The sequence below is a fragment of the Danio rerio genome, chromosome 23, assembly GCF_049306965.1.
Source record: "Danio rerio strain Tuebingen ecotype United States chromosome 23, GRCz12tu, whole genome shotgun sequence".
In the NCBI taxonomy this organism is placed as follows: Eukaryota; Metazoa; Chordata; class Actinopteri; order Cypriniformes; family Danionidae; genus Danio; species Danio rerio.
Window position 1 is genome coordinate 43,240,001 of NC_133198.1, and position 19,006 is coordinate 43,259,006.

The 19,006-nt window shown below is 35.5% G+C and overlaps 4 protein-coding genes across 27 annotated transcripts in view; 2 read left to right on the forward strand and 2 right to left on the reverse strand.

Moving 5' to 3' along the window:
• The window catches only part of map7b (microtubule-associated protein 7b), an 87,800-nt gene extending 82,226 nt beyond the window's left edge, over window positions 1–5,574 (forward strand). For all 23 annotated transcript variants that reach the window (XM_021470034.3, XM_073939385.1, XM_073939386.1 and 20 more), the window contains one exon: window positions 3,701–5,574. The gene's annotated coding sequence lies outside the window, so the exon portion shown is untranslated. The remainder of the gene's footprint in view (window positions 1–3,700) is intronic.
• Window positions 5,575–6,365: 791 nt separating this feature from the next.
• On the reverse strand, window positions 6,366–10,349 carry LOC793148 (chemokine XC receptor 1-like). Its single transcript, XM_005174146.5, has 2 exons — window positions 10,273–10,349; window positions 6,366–9,045 (listed from the first exon to the last, which is right to left on the reverse strand). The coding sequence occupies exon 2, from the start codon at window positions 9,035–9,037 to the stop codon at window positions 8,111–8,113; it is 927 nt and encodes a 308-aa protein (XP_005174203.1). The 5' UTR covers window positions 9,038–9,045; window positions 10,273–10,349; the 3' UTR covers window positions 6,366–8,110.
• A 4,382-nt stretch (window positions 10,350–14,731) lies between these two features.
• On the reverse strand, window positions 14,732–17,056 carry LOC793479 (chemokine XC receptor 1-like). Of its 2 annotated transcripts, none has more exons than XM_073939413.1 (2): window positions 16,967–17,056; window positions 14,732–15,918 (listed from the first exon to the last, which is right to left on the reverse strand). In XM_073939413.1, exon 2 carries the CDS (start codon window positions 15,862–15,864, stop codon window positions 14,917–14,919), a length of 948 nt encoding a protein of 315 aa, XP_073795514.1. In that variant the 5' UTR covers window positions 15,865–15,918; window positions 16,967–17,056; the 3' UTR covers window positions 14,732–14,916. The 2 variants fall into 2 exon arrangements, with proteins under 2 accessions (XP_073795514.1, XP_001333240.4); XM_001333204.9 differs by lacking the exon at window positions 16,967–17,056 and adding an exon at window positions 16,095–16,130.
• Window positions 17,057–17,129: 73 nt separating this feature from the next.
• fyco1a (FYVE and coiled-coil domain autophagy adaptor 1a) overlaps window positions 17,130–19,006 on the forward strand; it is an 89,366-nt gene continuing 87,489 nt past the window's right edge. The window contains exon 1 of the mRNA XM_073939341.1: window positions 17,130–17,292. The gene's annotated coding sequence lies outside the window, so the exon portion shown is untranslated. The remainder of the gene's footprint in view (window positions 17,293–19,006) is intronic.

Here is a 19,006-nt window from a genome sequence, read left to right on the forward strand (position 1 = left end):
GGTTCATATAAACCCTAGTGGTGTAACGGATCACAAATCTCACGGTTTAGATCACACTATGGTTTTACAGTCACCATTTTTTTGGATCAGCAAAAAAGATATAAGAAATGTCAATTGCTTTCCATTTGTTACAAAAAACATTACTGCAAGAAACTTTTGCTCATATGTGACACAGATCAGATCTGTTTCATGACCGTGTAAACAAGAAAAAAAAAACACGTGTGTTTGGATATTCTGCGATCTGTTTTTGGCCTCCTTCAAATGTGGAAATAAATCAGATATAAATCGGATATGTGACAATGCGACTATCATCAGGGTTCCTGCAGGGTCTTAAAACGTCTTAAAATGTCTTAAATCTCAAAAAACAAATTTAAGGCCTTAAAAAGTCTTATATTTTCTGAAATATTGTGTTGTTGGTCTTAAATCTTTTTTTTTTTTTAACATGTCTTAATTTCCCTTGTTCATGTATTGCTACCAAAATCTGGACAAAACCCATACAATCACCAACAATTCATCTAAACTAATCTAAACTTTTTATTTAAAAAAGGTAATTTTTTAACTCTATCATAATAGTTTAATTATTTTCCCTACAATAACATTTCTTTAAATGTCCTTCATGTATTTACTGCTGGGGATCCTGACCTGAACAGAATGTTGTGCATAGATTTAATTTATTATAGTTTGTAAAACTTTTAAAACAATTGTTCTTTTTTATTTTACAGAAAGTTATCTTGGAAAAATGTATGGATGCAAGTAGAGGTTGCTTGTTTTTACACAATATTTAAAATATTTGGCTAATCAATAAAATCTCAAATATTAAATTTTTTATTATTAATGTATTATTGTATTATTAAATGTATACAATTAATATTATTATATATTTTTTGATTGGGCAATAAAAATCTTTTCCATCTGGACCATTTGAAAAATTCCTTAGCCTTTAGCCCTTTATGGGTCTAAAATTTCATTCATAATGGTCTTAAAAATGTCTTAAGTCTTAAATTTAACTCTGTGAAACCTGCAGAAACCCTGATCATGTGAACAGGCAGATCAGATTTATTGAGGCATTTCATATTGTACGTCATTAAACTTGCGACAATGTGGTACTTCTCTGCGGTTTAATGGCGTAGAAGAAAGAGCGTGTGTGGAGACGCCACAACAACAGAGGAAACATGGGTGAGGAAAGTGGTCAGTTGCCACAATTCCCACCAGACCTGAGATCTCTCTTGTACTCACATTCCTCTGAATGGTGGAGGACACTATATATAAACCATAGGCACAAGCTGCGATGACGGCCCTTTCCCTCCTCCACCGCCTCATAATCATTTTAAAGTTGGGCAAATTTTGCATATTTAGCAGAGCTAAAAGCAAGACAATTTCTTCCATCGTGGATAGTGTGGCACAGATGCTAGAACCCACCTTTGCGCATGCGCAACGTCATAAATTGCATGGCAAGTGTAAACACATAAATCGGATATGGGTAACAATTAAGCCCACATGGAATCTGCCCAGATTTGTAGTCCAACAATGAGTCTATTTACTTGTGTAAATATGTGTACATTTATGTTTATTTAGTTTTTAAATTAGAGTAATAATATTGACTAATATGAATGTGTTCATTTAATTTATGTACAAAACAGTTTGTCTTTTAATAGATATATTATATTATGGACTTGCTTTGTTTACCAAATAAGTGGATCTAATTAGATTTGCATTGTAAACATTAAATAAACATAATTATTTCTTTCAAAATTTTATTGAATTTATAAAGTTTTTAGTTATACTCCCAAAATCATTCCGCATAAATCCTCCGCTAAATTTCTCTGCAGAAATAGCAAAAATTGTCTGCAGGTTCTGTCTGAAAAGAACAACAGGCAACAAATCGGAATTGGGCATCAAGACCTGACAGTGTAAACGGGGCCTTATAGAACTTCATGTTTTATTAATACATGTATGATTTTTTGAAGAACTATTGTGACTTTTTTTATAGTTGTTTATCGCCACCTTTTGTTTAAACAATGTAATTGCTACAACAGCATCAGGATAAACAATGATTTTAATCTTTATAATAAACTTCAGTGTTCATATCTGAACTGTAAACTGTTATCCCAGTACTTCTGTTGTTTGATTCTTTGTAACTGATTGAAAAGGGTGAAAACTGAATCTCTCTCAATCAAACGCAGATCGAAGGAATATTTAACATGCAAATCATCGTCATTTATTATTTGTTGCGTGGGTGATTGAATTGAGATCTCGATCTTTTAATGTTTAATTGTACAGCTTTACATGGAATGCATTAATACAGGCTGAACAAGTAGTGACGGAAAACACCTTCAATAACCTAAGAAGGCAATTAGGTGCCTCCACTGCTTATTCCATCATCGTTATATTTTTACAGGAAAGCCAAGATACTTTCACACATGTGATTTGAATGACGCAGAAAGAGAAGTCCTGTTGTCAATCCCAGTTGTAAGAGCAACAAATGATAACTTGACTTCTAGTTGATCATTTAGACAAAGGGCAGAAGGTCGATTTTTTTTTTCTTTCTTTTTTTCTGATGAATTATCTGTTGAACTGCATCCTAATCATCACAAATTCTGCAGAAGACCTGCACGGACCCAAGATTCTCATAGAAATCAGTCAAGTTTGGTGAAGGAAAAATCATGGTTTGGGGTTACATTCTGCAGAGTGGATGGCAACATCAACAGCCTGAGGTATCAAGACATTTGCTCTACCCATTACATTACAAACCACAGGAGAGGGTAAATTCTTCAGCAGGATAGTGCTCATCTCATACTTCAGCCTCCACATCAAAGTTTCTGAAAGCAAAGAAGGTCAAGGTATTCCAGGATTGGCCAGCCCAGTCACCAGACATAAAAAGTATTGAGCATGTCTTTGTTAAGATGAAGGAGACATTGAAGATGAATCTAAAGAATCTTGATGAACTCTGGGAGTCCTGCAAGAACGCTTTCTTTGCCATTCCAGATGACTTTATTAATCAGTGATTTGAGTCATTGCAGAGATGTATGGATGCAGTCCTCCAAGCTCATGATGGAGTCAGACACAATATTCATTCTGTTTCCACTGCAGCATGATTTTATAATCTATACTGGACATTATTACTTTTAAGAGACTAGATTTTCGTCTAAGCAAAGTCAGACCTTTCTGTCCTAATGAAATAATTGCAAATCAAGGCATGATCAGATTTTATTGTGGTAAAATAACCTCTAAATCTAAATAAAATCTAAATAAAAAAATCTAGAGGCCTTTGCCTTTCATATAAACCACTTCTGATACCAAATGATTAACTAAAAGTCAAGTTATTATTTGTTGTGAATAGGCCATAAGAATTTTGTCAGGTAGTGTGTGAATGTTACAAATTTAGTGGGTTGTGTTCCATACAGTTGATCCATTAAACCACTAGTAAACAGTAATAATCATTAAAATAAGAGTGTGTTAATCTCTTATTAATAAAAAGATACTACAGTTAAATTCTGAAGTGTTGCAAGAAAAATAATTTCAATTAAATGTAATATAAATATAGTTCTCTTGATGGTTGTCTTTACCATATTCACTAGGGTGTACTAATAATTCTTATTTGTATTAAACATTTTAATTAGCTTTGAAATTGTTTGAAATTAATGTTTGATAGAATATAATAATAATTTCTTCATTATTTTTTTTTCTTTTTCCATAATAGATGTATGAATATTTATAATGGTGGAAGTGCAACAAGCAACATAAGGAAGAGAAATACTAAGAAAATGAAGTACTTCTCTTCGTCTGAATCCAACTCAACCTAAAATGGCAAACCAAACAAAACGTCTCTTGGCCGTTCTCTTGACTTCCGGTTATCATTTTCCCCCAAAACTGAAGTGGGTCGCTCCAGAAACCACATCTTCCATCACTGGGGGAGAAACCACTGAAGCCAAATCTAATACTTGAAGAGAAATGTGCCCTCTTTCGAGGAAGCTCTTGCGAAGTGCTGACCGTAAGGAATGTGTGACTATCGAGAAAATGATGTATGTCATGTGGGCGTCACTTTACAGCAAAATCCTGTCTTTTTGCTCCCGTTAAGCCAGCAGTTTGAGTTGGCTGAACTCTCTGCTTAGTTTTATAATTGCTGTTTAAATGAAGAGAGCATTTTTTCTTCCCTCTTTGTAAAGCTTGAACGGATTATTGCCTCTATGCATTTATGCATCTTTGGTCGCTCGGCTCATTCCACCCCAGTATACGCAGTTTGAGATGATTTGTTTTTGTCTAATAAGTTTGGGTTGTTTGAATCTCAAAAAAAAAAATCCATCAAATATTTAACACAAAATTAAATGGAATACATGCATGTTATTTATGTTAAAATAAAGCTTATTTTCCTCAATTAATCATAATTATTATGGCCTAAAATGTAGATACTGTGTAAATTGTGAAGTGTATATATGGAAAGTTACCAAATGTTCTACTGCCTTTTAATGTAATGCTGATTTAAAAAAGAAAACACCCTTTTCCATTAGATTTTGTGTTGAAATATATATAATTTCTTGGAGATTCACCCAACTTATGGTTTTCTAGCCGTGTTGTTTTTGTGTAGCATTAATCACAGACATCCGAAAACAACTTCTATCATAGGAACGTGTATATGCGAAGTAATGTCTATTTCATCAGTAAATCCCAAACTAATCATCGAAAATCAAGAGAGTTTTCAAAAGCTATAATAATAAAAGTATGCAGAATCTCTTTAAATCTGAAATGCTGCTACCTTTTGTCTTTCCTCTGCCTTATCAGATGAAGTAAAGTTTGGAGGGTTAGTTTGTTTAAGGGCTGATTTGTCGTTTTTGATTTTTGAGATGTCCTCCTAACACATTGCTGCGTCATTTAACCATTTCCATAACAGCTCCATGAAATACCAACATTAATTAGTCATATGGAAAACTTAGTATCCTATGTTGGTACCAAGTATACTATATAGCAGTGTTTCCCAGCCCTGTTCCTAAAGGCACACCAGTGGTACATATTTTGGATGTCTCCCTTATCTGATCTGGTTTTTGAGCCTCCTAATGTTCTGAGGAGTTGGTTTAAGGTGTGTTTGAATAGGAAGAGGTTGAAAATGTGTACTGTTGGTGTGCCTTTGGGAACAGGGTTGGGAAACCCTTCTATAAAGGACACGTTATAAAGCTATTTATTAGCATAGGACTGTCTCTGTTTTTGTTGTGATCAGTTTCGCTGAATGTACCTTGCAAAAAAAGTAAGAAGCAGCAGGGATCAATGACATATCTCCAAGGAAGAAATTGTAAATCTTGATATGCAAACTCTACATAAACATTGCACAGAATCTCATGTATGATGGCGGGTGAGGGTTTAAAACAAGCACAACTTGTTTACTGAGACGTCAGGGCAGATTTCTCAGTCCAGACTTGTTTGTATTGAGCACTTCTGGTGTTGCACCCATGTGTCCTTTACCCTACCAACAGCACTGAGTACCACTTTAAAAAAAAACAAGAACGATGCATTTACTCCCGAACAAGTCAGTCTATATGCATGTACAAATGATGAAAATCAATTAAACTTTTTATCTGGAAACCACTTGGACTGGTTTGTTTTTTTTAATGTACTCACTCCGTCTTTGTCCCTTATTTATCAGGGGCCGCCACAGCAGAATGAACCGCCAACTATTCCAGCATATGTTTTATGCAGCGGATGCCCTTCCAGCCGCAACCCAGTAATGAGAAACACCCATACACTCTTGCAGTCAGACACATACACCATGGCCAATTTAGCTTATTCAATTCACCTATAGGGCATGTCTTAAGACTGTGGGGGAAACCAGAGCACCCAGAGAAAACCACACCAACATGGGGAGAGCATCCAAACTCTAAACAAATGTCTACTGGCCCAGACGGGGCTCGAACCAGCAACATTCTTGCTGTATAGCGACAGTGCAACCCCTACAATTAGTTTCTTTTACTACATGAAAGTGAGTGAATCCATTGCCTTAAAATCAACAAGCTGACTTTACTTTAAAAAGTGAGTAAATCTGTTGTAACTTAACAGTTAAGTTGATTTTTTTTTTTTTTTAATTTGCACATAATTTATTTACTTAATTTTAATCCAATGCGTTTCCTCACTTTAAAGTTTTTACAGTGCATGTGTTTGTTACGAATGAACTTTTCATTGTGGTGCGTGTGTTTGACATTTAGCTGGCCTAGTTTATACTTTCATAACTGGAACAATTTGATGTTTAGATCTGCCAGCGTGTGTGGTTGCACTACGAAGTTTAATTCTTTTTTTTACCCTTCTCAAACAGGGTTCTTAAAGTTTATAGTGTTTATAAAGGTTTTCTTTTTATGAAGCAAAAATAATTAAAAAAAAAATTCTAATAAATTTGGGTTACTCGAATGTCATGCAATGCATCTGAAAAATAGCCATAATATTCATTCATTCATTTTTTCCTTTTTTAATCTGACGTCGCCACAGCGGAATGAACCACCAACTTATCCAGCATATGTTTTACGCAGCTGATGCCCTTCCAGCAGCAACTCATCACTGGGAAACACCCATACACTCCCATTCACACACATGCACTACAGACTATTTAGCTTACCCAATTCACCTGTAGCGCATGTTTTTGGACTTGTGGGGGAAACCGGAGCACCCGGAGCAAACCCACGGCAACACAAGGAGAACATGCAAACTCCATACAGAAACACCAACTGACCCAGCCGGTGCTCGAACGAGCGACCTTCTTGCTGTGAGGCGACAGCGCTACCCACTGCACCACAAGTTATTTTATTTTAATTCTGTCTTCTACTTCTGTAAAAGAGCTGTCTTTTGCTGGTATCAGCTCATGGCACGTCATTTCATCACCATTTGATACCATAAAACACATTCTCATTATAAAACAGTCCATAAAACTTTAAAAAGAAATATGTATTTATTTTATGACACTTCAGATCATTCATATTGAGCAGAAGTTTTGTTTCTGGATCCTTCAGCAAAATCTGTGAAAACGTCAGTATCTGGAGGCTTCAACACCTATCTGAAGACTCCAACACAGGGATGTCCAAACTCAGTCCTGGAGAGCCGGTGTCCTGCATATTTTAGTTCCAACCCCAATTAGACACACCTGAACCAGCAACTCAAGCTCTTTCTAGGTATACAAAAACTTCAGTGCAGGTGTGTTAAAGGGTGTTGGAGCTAAACAATGCAGGACACCGGCCCTCCAGGACTGAGTTTGGGCACCTCTGCTTCAATTCTTATTTGTTTTCCTTTCTGCCCTGCTGGGTATTTTTTCTCTAATGGATTTGCCTTTGAAGAAGGCCGGTTGTCTCTGGTAGCTTTTCTGCACCGTCTGTAGTTCCCCTTTTCTGCGCAGAAGAACTGAAGCAGTTAAATGCATATACTTAGAGACCTCCATAGGCCCCTACATGTTTTCATAAATGGTTACACAGGAAATCAGAAGCGAGAGACGCACGTTATTTTTATTGTTCCTGAAGCATATTTCTTGTCGGAGATGTCTCCTTCTGCAAAATGCTTCGTTAAACACATCTTCACAAAAAGCAGAGTTATATACAAAGAATATGCTAAATATTTCCAATAAAGATAATTCTAATGAGAAATGAAAATTAATTCTATTTTCTTACTATTTCTATAGCGCTTTTACAATTGAATCTGTGTCCGTCAGGTTTTCACAGTTCAGTTCAGTGTGGTTTAATTTTCACTGCTGAAAGTCCAAACACTGAAGAGCACATAAATCGATGCACAGTTCCACAAGTCTCAAAACACAGCACAAGCCAGTGGCAACAGTGGCGAGCGCCAAAACTTTACCAATTGACGAAAGGAAAAAAAACTTGAGAGGAAACTAGGTTCAGTTGGGAACAACCATTTCTCCTCAGGCCAAACTTCTTGAGAGGCTAGAGAACACTAGACATCCATCGTGGAGAAACTGCATGTGCGTGTGAGTGGGTCAGTTTAATTTAGGTCAACAATTTATTCAAAATAACATCTTTAGTGTCACTTTAAATGCATTTGATGTCTCTTAAAGCAAACATCTTACCGACTGCACACCAAAAACAGAATATGAATTGCAAAATTGTTTTCAGGATGGATCAGAATTGCTTTATTTTAAACATATTTTCTTGGGTAATGTTCGTAAATGTTTCTGGAATCTTTCTCCAATTAAAGTATAAAGCACTGGGTTTAGGCAGCAGTGTGAAAACGCCAATAGACGGCAAGCATAAAATGCATAGTCAAGATGAATGGAGACACTACAGATTAAGAATGGCGGCAAAGCGTAATCCTGTAAAGTTTTCAAGAGCATAACAATGTTGTATGGAACCCAGCCGATGAAGAACGCTATGCCTATGCAAAATATGAGATTGATAGTTTTCCGTCGACGTCTCGATTGAGATTGGGTTATTACCTGAAACATTCTGGCATGGCAAAATCCCATGATGCAAAACGCCATCAAGAAGAAAATGTTTTGTGAGTAAACGGCGACATGTTTTACTTTTATACTGTCAAATTCACAGTAAAGGTTATCATCGTGTATTAAGACTTTGCTGCGAAGTGAGACTGACAGCGCAGCTGTTCCACTTAGAATCCAAATGATAAATGGCGCAACTGAAAAACATCTGTGTTTCTTCCAGTCGGACAGAGGATGAACCACTGCCATGTAGCGCTGAATGGTCATTAGAGTTAAGAACAACACGCTGCTGTAAAAGCCCACGTAGAACAGAAACTTGACCGCTTTACAGCCAATCTCTCCAAACGTCCAACCATGGATGAAGTACGAAGCCCAGAAAGGAAGTCCAAAAGTGAAGAGCAGATCTGACAGAGCTAAATTGAGAATCAGGAGGTTGATCAGGGATTTAAGCTTCTCATACAGCACCAGGATGACCAGAACCAACGTGTTACCAACGCAGCTAAACACAACCAGAAGAGCAAAAAAGAGTGGAATAACAATGGATCCGAATTTGATGACCGCATCTTTCCGGCAGAGTTCATCTTCTGGCTCATCATCGAGAGTTGTGTACTCTTCAGTCATGATGTTTTCTGCATAACAAAGATTACATTTGTTATTGAACTGATTTTAGTTATAATTATGCACCTAAGGTGCTAAGCATAATTGAGCACACCCCATTTTGAAAATAAATATTTTTCTCGATTTCTCAGTGAATAAAGGGAGTGTATTTTGGTGCATTTGTACAAAACAGATTTATTAAACAGATATACTTATTAAAATAATATTTTAGTCACCAAACATGTTTAGAAATTAAAAGATAATTCAATTAAATTCAAAAAAAAAAAAAAAAAAAAACCTACAAAGTTTCAACTAAATCTTTCCATTGTTTTGCTTCTCCTGATTTTTCCTCTTTTTTTAAATTTGTATTTAATATTTTTCTATAACATAAATTTGGCTGTACTAGTTTTTGGATCGTTAGTTATTTTGTTAGATGAGCTCCAGATTTGGCTTCAGTACTGACTAATCTTATGTATATGCACAAATATCATATTGTATAGCTTCCTATCAAAAATATTAATTTAAAAGAGAGATTTATATTTAAGAGATACATTTTTTTAATATATATAAAAAATTTGAATTTATATATTTTTACCATTAGAGACTGGCTATATTCACTTGCTGTTGCCACACACTTGTTTAAACCCTTTATAAAAGTTAATTTTGCATAATAGCTCCTCTCTGAAGGTGTATTATATCGGATGGACACCTAGTGGTTGAGCTAGGTATTGTAGTGCAAATTCAAAATATTGAAGAGGTCATCCAACGATGCAGGTTGCCAGATTGATGTCACGTGTGAGCGTGCCTGATGACCAATCCTTACAATGTAAGCTGCTCAACTTGTGTGTAAGCTTTTAATATTTTAATTATTTGCTAATTTAAAAACACCTCATGTGGGTTTTTATAACTTTGAATGTCTCTTTTCAGAGGCTGCTACTGTCCTCTGGAGGTCGCATTTTTTGTTTCCTATATTGAGGCAGCCATCATGACTAAAATCAAATACAGTTTTCCACCAAATATAATTGGGTAAACAGGCAGTGGGCGGAGTTAAACAGACCAAAACAAAGACATTCTGACACTGAATGTAACTTTTCAAATAATAGTCTTTAGCATTGTTTATCAGAAAAACAAGTATGTTCACTTACTATGCTATTTTTATGCTTTACAAGAGTCGAACTTGTATTAGAGTTAATGGTTTAATTTGAACAATTTAATAAATGATAAAAACCTAAATTCAATGATAAATAATTCATTCTTACCTTAAATTAGTCAGTTATTGTGGTAGAGTATGACATCAAACTGCTGGTGAACAGAAACAAGTTGGTTGAGATTTGCATGACAAATAAGCAAAATAAATCTTGGGAAGGGACTTTAAGTATTTTGGGAGGGTTTAATTATACCTCAGCTTCCTGTTTCATTTGGAAACATGAACTGAAAATGTCACTTTTTATTGTTGCTGTTCTTTAGTAAGACATTTTAAGGTAGTGGCCAAAGTTTCAAAGCGGTTGGTTTACATGAAATGGTTTAGTCTGAAGTGGGACAGTGGGTGGAATTTATTGGATGCAAAGTCAGCTCTTGTAGGATGTACTGTCAGTAATGACACAATTGGTGCTATATGTTTTTTTAACCAACCCTGCTGTTTTTTCTTGTTATTTATCAAATGCAGATACAACGCCATCTTGTGCTGACGGAAGTGACTTGAACACACCTGATTTAGTTTTTACGAGTTGGATTATGATCCTTATTATGACAATGTCAACTTAAAAGTGTGGAACATCCGAGCAGGACTTTAATTTTAACTTTAATCTTACTAATGCTGATGTTTTTTCTAAAGTGATTGAAGGCCTCCAACAGCTGGCTGTCCAGATGAAGGCCAAGACTCTTTCAGCCACAGCAGAAGTTGATCATTCAAATCTGTGATGTTTATATAATTGCATATTTACAATGTCTTTAATTAACTGAAGTCCCCCTAAAAGGCTGGTCGTCCACAAAAGAAAGTGAAGAATCTCAACTGACAATTGGTTTAGCAGTGCAGCTGGAGTTCATTCCCTTTAAGGTCTGTACCTCCATATATAATGTCTTGATGTTTGAGAATTTTGACTGAAAGCTCAGTCTAGAGGTCTGCATTCCCGTGGCTTTACCACGAGAGCTGCGGGACTTGAGCAGATTTCACGGGAATATGTTTACGAATAAAACATGGTAACGATCAGTAACTCTGGTGTAATTTGAACGGGAGTGGGCAGTCTAACAAAATAGTAGGGTTTTTACAATACTGGAATTCGATACCAGTCAGTACTGATATTTTAAGAACGGGCATTTCCCGTTAACATTTGAACGTGTTCCTAAACGGCGCTGATTTGCCAATGTGTTCATGTGCTCGACAAGAAATTACTGTGATTGGCCATAAAGGTCATCAGTTCACTGAACTCACTGCTCTTTACTGAGTGTAAACACAGATATAGGGACGCTGGAGCATTTTAAAGCCACCATTTATTAGCGGATTGCTCGTACGTCAGCTTATAGACGTGACTTTGAAACACTCCGGTGTCCCTGTATCTGTGGTTACATTCGGTAAACAGCTGTGAGTTTGGTGAACTGATGACCTTCATGGCCAATCACAGTCATTTCTGTTGAGCACTGGTGAACACAATGGCAAGTTAGCGATGTTTAGGAATGTGTTCAAATGTTGGTGGGAAATGGATGTTTTTAAAATTTCAATACTGATTGGTATCAAGTTCCACTATCGTGAAAACCCTTCTATGTAGCGTTCCCGAGTCACGTTGTTATTTCGAAACAGCATATCTGATTTCCTCATTCTTATTGAGCACCGGTACAGCCAGTACTCACGACTGTTACATGAACGCATGACCAATGCTTTATGGACATGCTTTTTTCCAGCACCTGTGTTACTGGTGAAGTCATTCTGGAAATTTTCCGGATATTTACTGGTATCACATTCTGAAAGAGGCTGAAGACTAAAAATACAGCGGGAGCAGTTGGTTATGGAATAAAACCTAATGGGAGCGGGACTCTAAAAAAAGTCTGGTGCAGACCACTGGCTCAAACCTAACCTTCCTCAGCAAAAAGAGTCAAAATACTAGACCAAAAAGGAACATGTTGATAGACTGAGAACTGTCCCAAAGTTCACTTTAGTCATGAAAACTCATTTATTAATCAATTGTAAATCATCCGAAAAACGAAACCATTATTTACATACACTCAAGTGGATTTAAACTTTTCGGACGTTCTTTAGTTTAACACAAAACAAAATATTCTAAAGAATGTTGGAAAAAAGCATCCGTAGACATCTATATTAAAAAAAATAATAAATTGTTCCTATAGAAGTCAATGGCTTTTTTTTTTAACATTCTTCAGTATATCTTTCTTTGTGTTCAACAGAAGAAAGGAACTCAAACAAGTTTGGAACAAGCGAAGAATGAGTATACAATTGCAGACTTTCCTTCAGATTATCCTTTTAAATTTTTTTTGGTGTCTGATGCAAAACATTGTTCATTGCTAAACTGTGGAAAGACTGAACCCAATTAGTGTGCAGAAGTCATTGAAAGTTGGAAGTGGAGTGTTATGGTGAGGTGGTGTTTACTGCAGCAGGATCTGAGTCTCTTACGGTAAATTTCTATCTAATTTCTATCGCTGTACCTAAAACATGTCAAATTGTGACTTTATAATTAAGGATTTTGTTTCATCTCTAGCATACATTTAAAGTGTAATAAAAAGTTAGTGACAAGAATGAGTATTGTTTTTGGTTTTTAGGACACATTTGAAAGGTTTTGATTCATTTCCAATGTTGGCTGCTGTATATACAGGCTACAAATATGCTGATATTGATATTAACCTGTTAAAAAGTCAAGGCCGATCTTAAATCTTCCATTTTCCTGTTTATGTAAGACCCTGATGATGCTGTGCTTCCTTCCACAGACCACATTTACACTTTGTCATGTGAAAGAATGTGTTTCACAGCACAAAAACAAAACTGTATAGACTGCATTTTTTTTCTCGCACAGACCGTTCTCATGCATTTACAGTAATCCTGAGTGGGAGTATCTGAGGTCACCAACACTTCATTTACAGTACACCAAACTGTCATTTGAAACAGTCTTTACACAGAAATTGATTTGTAAATTCAGCATATTTAAGTACACCCCTCACAAATCTCTCTTGTAAATTCATATTTTAATAAGAAGCTTTACAATATTATATTTGTGCATATACATTAGATTAGTCAGTACTGAAGGAAAATCTGGAGCTAATCTAAGAAAATAACTTAAGATAACAGTCCAAAAACTAATACAGCCACATTTACATGTTATAGAAAAATATTAAATACAAATTTAAAAAAGACAAAAAATCGAGAAAAGCAAATTTTGTAGGTGTTAGGTTTTTTTTTTGCAATATTTTGCCTGCATTTAATTGTATTGTTTACAATTTCTGAATGTGTTTGTTGATTAAAATATTATATTAGTATATTATAATACTATATGTTATGTTTATTAAATCTGTTTTGTTTAAATGTACTAAAATATGTTGCCTATATTTACTGAGAAATGGAGAAAAATATTCATTAAAATATATATATATATTTATATATATATAAAAAAATAATAAAATATAATATATATATATATATGTATTATATTTTATTATATTTTTTAAATATATAGTATGTATATATATATATATATATATATATATATATATATATATATATATATATATATATATATATATTTTTTTTTTTTTTTTTTTTTTTTTTTACTTAAAGTTTAAAATACACAGTTTAGAGTGCAATGTTAACATTCAATACTAGGGATGCTCCGATGGGTCAGCCGGAAATCGATATCTGCCGATATTCACATTTAATGACTCGATCAGTACTCGCCAATCTGGCCGATATCAGAAACCCATTGCAGGTGTTTGTTTATGAATTTACAAGCAGAGGAAGACACATGTGTGCACTTGGGTTATACAGCACTACAACATGTGAGGAGGCAAATGATGCGTGGCGGCATAAGCGATCGATGCATACGCGTCACAGCAGCTATAATAAATACAGATGTGGTGCGACCTCTTTTACAGTTTATTGGCGAGACTCAGGCAAGTAATGATCTCTTTGTTGCAACTATTGATTATCCAGTATTTTGAGCTGCTGTGACGCGAGCGAAGCAATCAGCCCAATCTTGTGTCTAACCCAGGGATGGGCAAACTTGATCCTCGAGGGCCGGTGTCCCTGCAGAGTTTTGTTCCAACACTAGTCAAACGCACCTGAACAAGCTGATCAGTGTCTTCAAGATCACTAAAAATCTACAAGCAGGTGTGTTTGATTAGAGTTGGAGCTCAACTGTGCAGGACACTGGCCCTCCAGGACCGAGTTTGCCCATCCCTGGTCTAACCGTATGACCTGTCCTGGAAGTTCCACAAGTCTCCCGCATAATATTTTCTGTAAAGCTGCTTCTGTCCAAATTTAATGGTTATAAGAGACATGTTTAAGATTATATGCAGTAATAATAATAATGTATTGGATTATATGCAGCATCCTTAGTTTATTATTTTAGGTAGGACCTAAGGACGCCTCCACTTGAGTATCTAAAGCTAAATGTCTGAGTATCAGCTAAATGACTAAATGTAAATGTATCTAGAGTGGGCTTTAGTCAATGCAAAGTTACATAAAGCTTTAAGCATCAGAATCAGTACTCTGTATCGGCTGCAAAAATCCTGATCGGAGCATCCTTACTTAATGCCATGTATTCAGGCTGATGTGATTACACAGCTCAAATGTATTTTATACAAAAAACATTCAAATATTTAGTTTTGTCACAAAACATTTAAGTCCCCAACTTTCAAGTCTCATTATCAAATTCTGGACACTTCACATTCAGTAACATTCGTTATTCATAGACATCGATATTTGAAAAGAACTTCCATGAACGTTTTCGTAAATGTTTGCAGAAATTTGCATCAGCAAAAATGAACAATGCTGGATTGACGCTACAGTGTGAGAAAGCAATCAGTCGGCAAATGTAATATGCGTAGTCGACTGTTTTGCTTACTTCACAGAGTGTAAATGGATATATATTCTGATCAGTCAGAGATCTCAGGAACATAGCAATGTTATATGGAGTCCAACCGAAAAATAGCAACAGTGCAATGAGAAATGTTAGTCTAACAGTTCTGTGTGTCTCACGATTGTGATATTTTGTTATCGCCCAACACATTCGGCCATAGCAAAACCACACAAATATAAATGCAATGAAGAAAAAAGCGTTCTGATAATAAGCAATGCCTGATTTGACTTTAATACTTTCATATTCACAGTATGTGTTGTTCAGATCTTTCAGGATTTTGCTATAATGTGCACCAACCAGCGCAGCCGTTCCACTCATCATCCAAATGATAATGGGAGCGACTGAAAAGCATCTGCATTTCTCCCAGTCGGACAAAGGATGAACCACTGCCATGTAGCGCTGAATGGTCATGAGAGTCAAGAACATCACGCTGCTGTAAAAGCCCACGTAGAACAGAAACTTGACCGCTTTACAGCCAATCTCTCCAAACGTCCAACCATGGATGAAGTACGAAGCCCAGAATGGAAGACCAAACGTGAACAGCAGATTTGATACCGATAAATGGATGATGAACACATTGGTCAGGGATTTCAGATTCTCGTAAAGCGCCAGGATGATCAAGACCAGGATGTTCCCAATGCAGCTCATCACAACCACTATAGAGAAAAACAGCGGGATAATAATGGATCCAAATTTGACCACGTCGTCTTTGCGGCACAACTGGTCCTCATAGTAATCATCATAGTCATATGTTGTGTTCTCATCAGTCATTGTGTTCGGAAACAGATCAGATCTTTCCAGGTTTAGTTCTTTCCTCTTTGTACACTGAAATTTTACAATAAAACCAACAAAAATTTTACAAAATTGTTGTATAATTCAGTTAAATGTAAAATCCACTCCAACAACAACAACTAGACTTAAATGTAGTCTCAGACTTTTCATTTAGGGACAAATACTTAAACCTTAACTTAGTCACATGAAGATATGTAAACCATGCTTACCTGAACTCCAGATGATCTGAAGCACAAGGATGATCCAAAGTGCAAATTACTCACCAGTGCACATGACTACAAACCGTAGTAAAATATTAACTGGATTTTCATCACAGTCCTATGATTTGGTTAGATTTTTCTCAGGACATTCATATCATCTCGAATCACTGCGAGTTAAAAGATCGTACCTACTCAGTGCGCTAAAATGTGCAACATGATTGATCTAGGACTGTTTTCTGTGTTTATTTGTCGAGTTTGCATCCTCCTCAAACCTCAGACTTTTGATCTTTTCATCTCGCGTGCAGAGGAGACTGAAGTGGTGTTTTGATCTTTAGATTTTACAGTAACTATTCTACTTAAGCGATTTTGATGAGAAATGGGGCATGCAAAAAGTGCAACCGAAAAGCCAAGCCCATGGAAGGGTTTTGTTTTGTTTTGTTTTTTTGATTCTGCATGGAAAAAATTAGTCTTTTCGTCTCAGTTCATCAATCATTGCACAATTCTGAATGTCTGAAATCAGAATTGTGCAGTGGTGGAAAGAGTACTGAACCATTACTTGCTTAAAAATGTTGTGAACATAGAGTAAAAGTCTTTTGTGAATATTACTTAAAGTACAAGTAAAAAGTAGACTTTTCAAAAGTACTCAAGAGTCGTGAGTAGAGAGTATTACGCTGTAAAAAGCTGATGTGTTACATGTAATTTGTGTAAAGACTAAAAAACCGGGCTAAACAAGATTTTTAAATTGAATTCAGCTGGCGTCACTGAATTTTTTATTTATTTTTTTGTTGCATGATTGTTTGTTTCATAGCAGTTTTAATATCCCATAAGTTATTTCAATGTTTTGATTACAGTCAAGTGAGCTTGTAGCTAAACAATCTTACCTTTCATTCCACTTTGAAGGTTTTTAAAAAATTCCCACAGCAACTCATTGAAGGTTTCACAAGTTTACAGAAAAATAACAGATTACATCCACGCTAAAACACGACAATATGTAAACATCCAGTCGTTAGTCATTGCAGCCGTTAGACCTCCTGTTACCATGGTGCACCATAATAACACGTTCACGTACATTATTCGCGTCAGGTTTTAGTGCTGTTGATGTGAAATGTGTTTGTTTACATGTAGAAATCAGCTGTAGCTACACTTCACTTCGAGGCTGTGGAAGATGGACGTCGCAATTAACAACAGTGACAACATGGTGGATGTGGTACGTTTTTCATATAGTTTTAAACCAAACGTATGTAATGTCAATATTCTGATGCAGCTGGGTGTTTGAGTGTTCATCAGTGAGATTAGACAAAACATTTGCTATTTATGTCTCCAAATGTAGGCTACACGTACTCATACATGTGTATTGATGAAAAAAGTGCCATGTGTATTTATCTAACAGCAAATTTGTTTATAAAAATGTAAACTTTAATTAAAACTACATGAAACACTTAATAATGCCCTATACCTTCGCCTACAGCCCTAAACTAAAGTTACATTTGAACAAAAATGTTTTGCTTTGCTTGTCACATCCTAAAACATATTTTTTATTATAAAGAACGTATATAATTACATTTACATTTAGTCATTTAGCAGACGCTTTTATTCAAAGCGACTTACAAATGAGGACAAGGAAGCAATTTACACAACCATGAGAGCAACAATGGATAAGTGCTGTAGGCAAGTTTCAGGTGTGTAAAGTCTAAGAAGGAAAGCATTTTTTTTTTTTTTTGAGTACAGTTAGTGGTAAAGAGAAGCAATTGCAGATTAGGAAGTGAAGTGGAGACTAAATAGTTGAGTTTTTAATCGTTTCTTGAAAACAGCGAGTGACTCTGCCGTTCTGATGCAGTTAAGGAGTTCATTCCACCAACTGGGCAGATTAATATAATAATAATGATAATGTAATCTAATACTTTAGATAAAATAGACATTTTAAACAAGCAAATGCACATGTGGGTAAACTGGCTTTAAAGAGATGGTTTATATCATCCAAACTTAAAAATAAGGTATATGCCAAGCTAGTGTTTTTCCCATACTGATAATCTTCCGGTGACCTGTTATTGTGAATTCTTTTTCCATTTTATACGGTTCCTTTTACAGCATTGATGTTGTAATGTAATTAAAATACATTCAGTTAAACAGACTTTGGCATTCATTTAGTTGCTCAAATGTAAAACGAGACAAAAAGCCGTTTACTCGCACGTGCCTGTCAGAATCGGCAGGATAGCGCTGAAGCTCCATTGAAAATACTGGGGTAAAATAAAAGCTCATATTATAAAGACATGGTGGGGGAAAATGTAATTTAATGCAGTGCTTCTTGTACAATCTGAGACCCACTTTATATCGGATATTAATCAGCCAGTGGAGATTGCAGATTTTTAAAGAAAACAGACCTTAAATGCGCCAATTTTGACCGGAAGCGCTTAACCCAGGTTACTAACAAATTCAAAGTCCCATTAGCATGCTTCGGCATATACCCTATTGTTGAACAAAACAGAAAAGAAGATATTTTGAAAAATGGTAGCCATTGACATATATCAGGGGGATAAAACTATAAAAAACCATACCAGTTTTCTTTTGTGTTCAACAGAACTAAGAGATTTAAACAGGAACAAGTGGAGGGTGACTTAATGATGACAAAAAAGTTTAATTTGTATAAATATATGTACATATTAATCATTAGAGAACAGTCACATGCTCTCAAATTGCCAATAAAAATGTTTGTTTTGACTTTATTTTTGCCAGTAGTAAAGACATCACAAGCAACTTGTAGATTTGAAGAGACAACAAGAATTGTTTTGTGTTTTGCCAAAATTTTCTCAAAAATAATGTGCAATGTGAATGTTTTAACGGCTTATGAGGATGTAAAGCTAATTGTGAATGTAAAGCTTGTTGCATGTTTTGGGTATGGCACTGTAATTCTTTTCTGACTT

What these genes read in the sequence shown, in the direction of transcription:
- LOC793148 (XM_005174146.5), bottom strand. Translation starts at nt 9,037, where the DNA reads ATGACTGAAGAGTACACAACTCTCGATGATGAGCCAGAAGATGAACTC.
- LOC793479 (XM_073939413.1), bottom strand. Translation starts at nt 15,864, where the DNA reads ATGACTGATGAGAACACAACATATGACTATGATGATTACTATGAGGAC.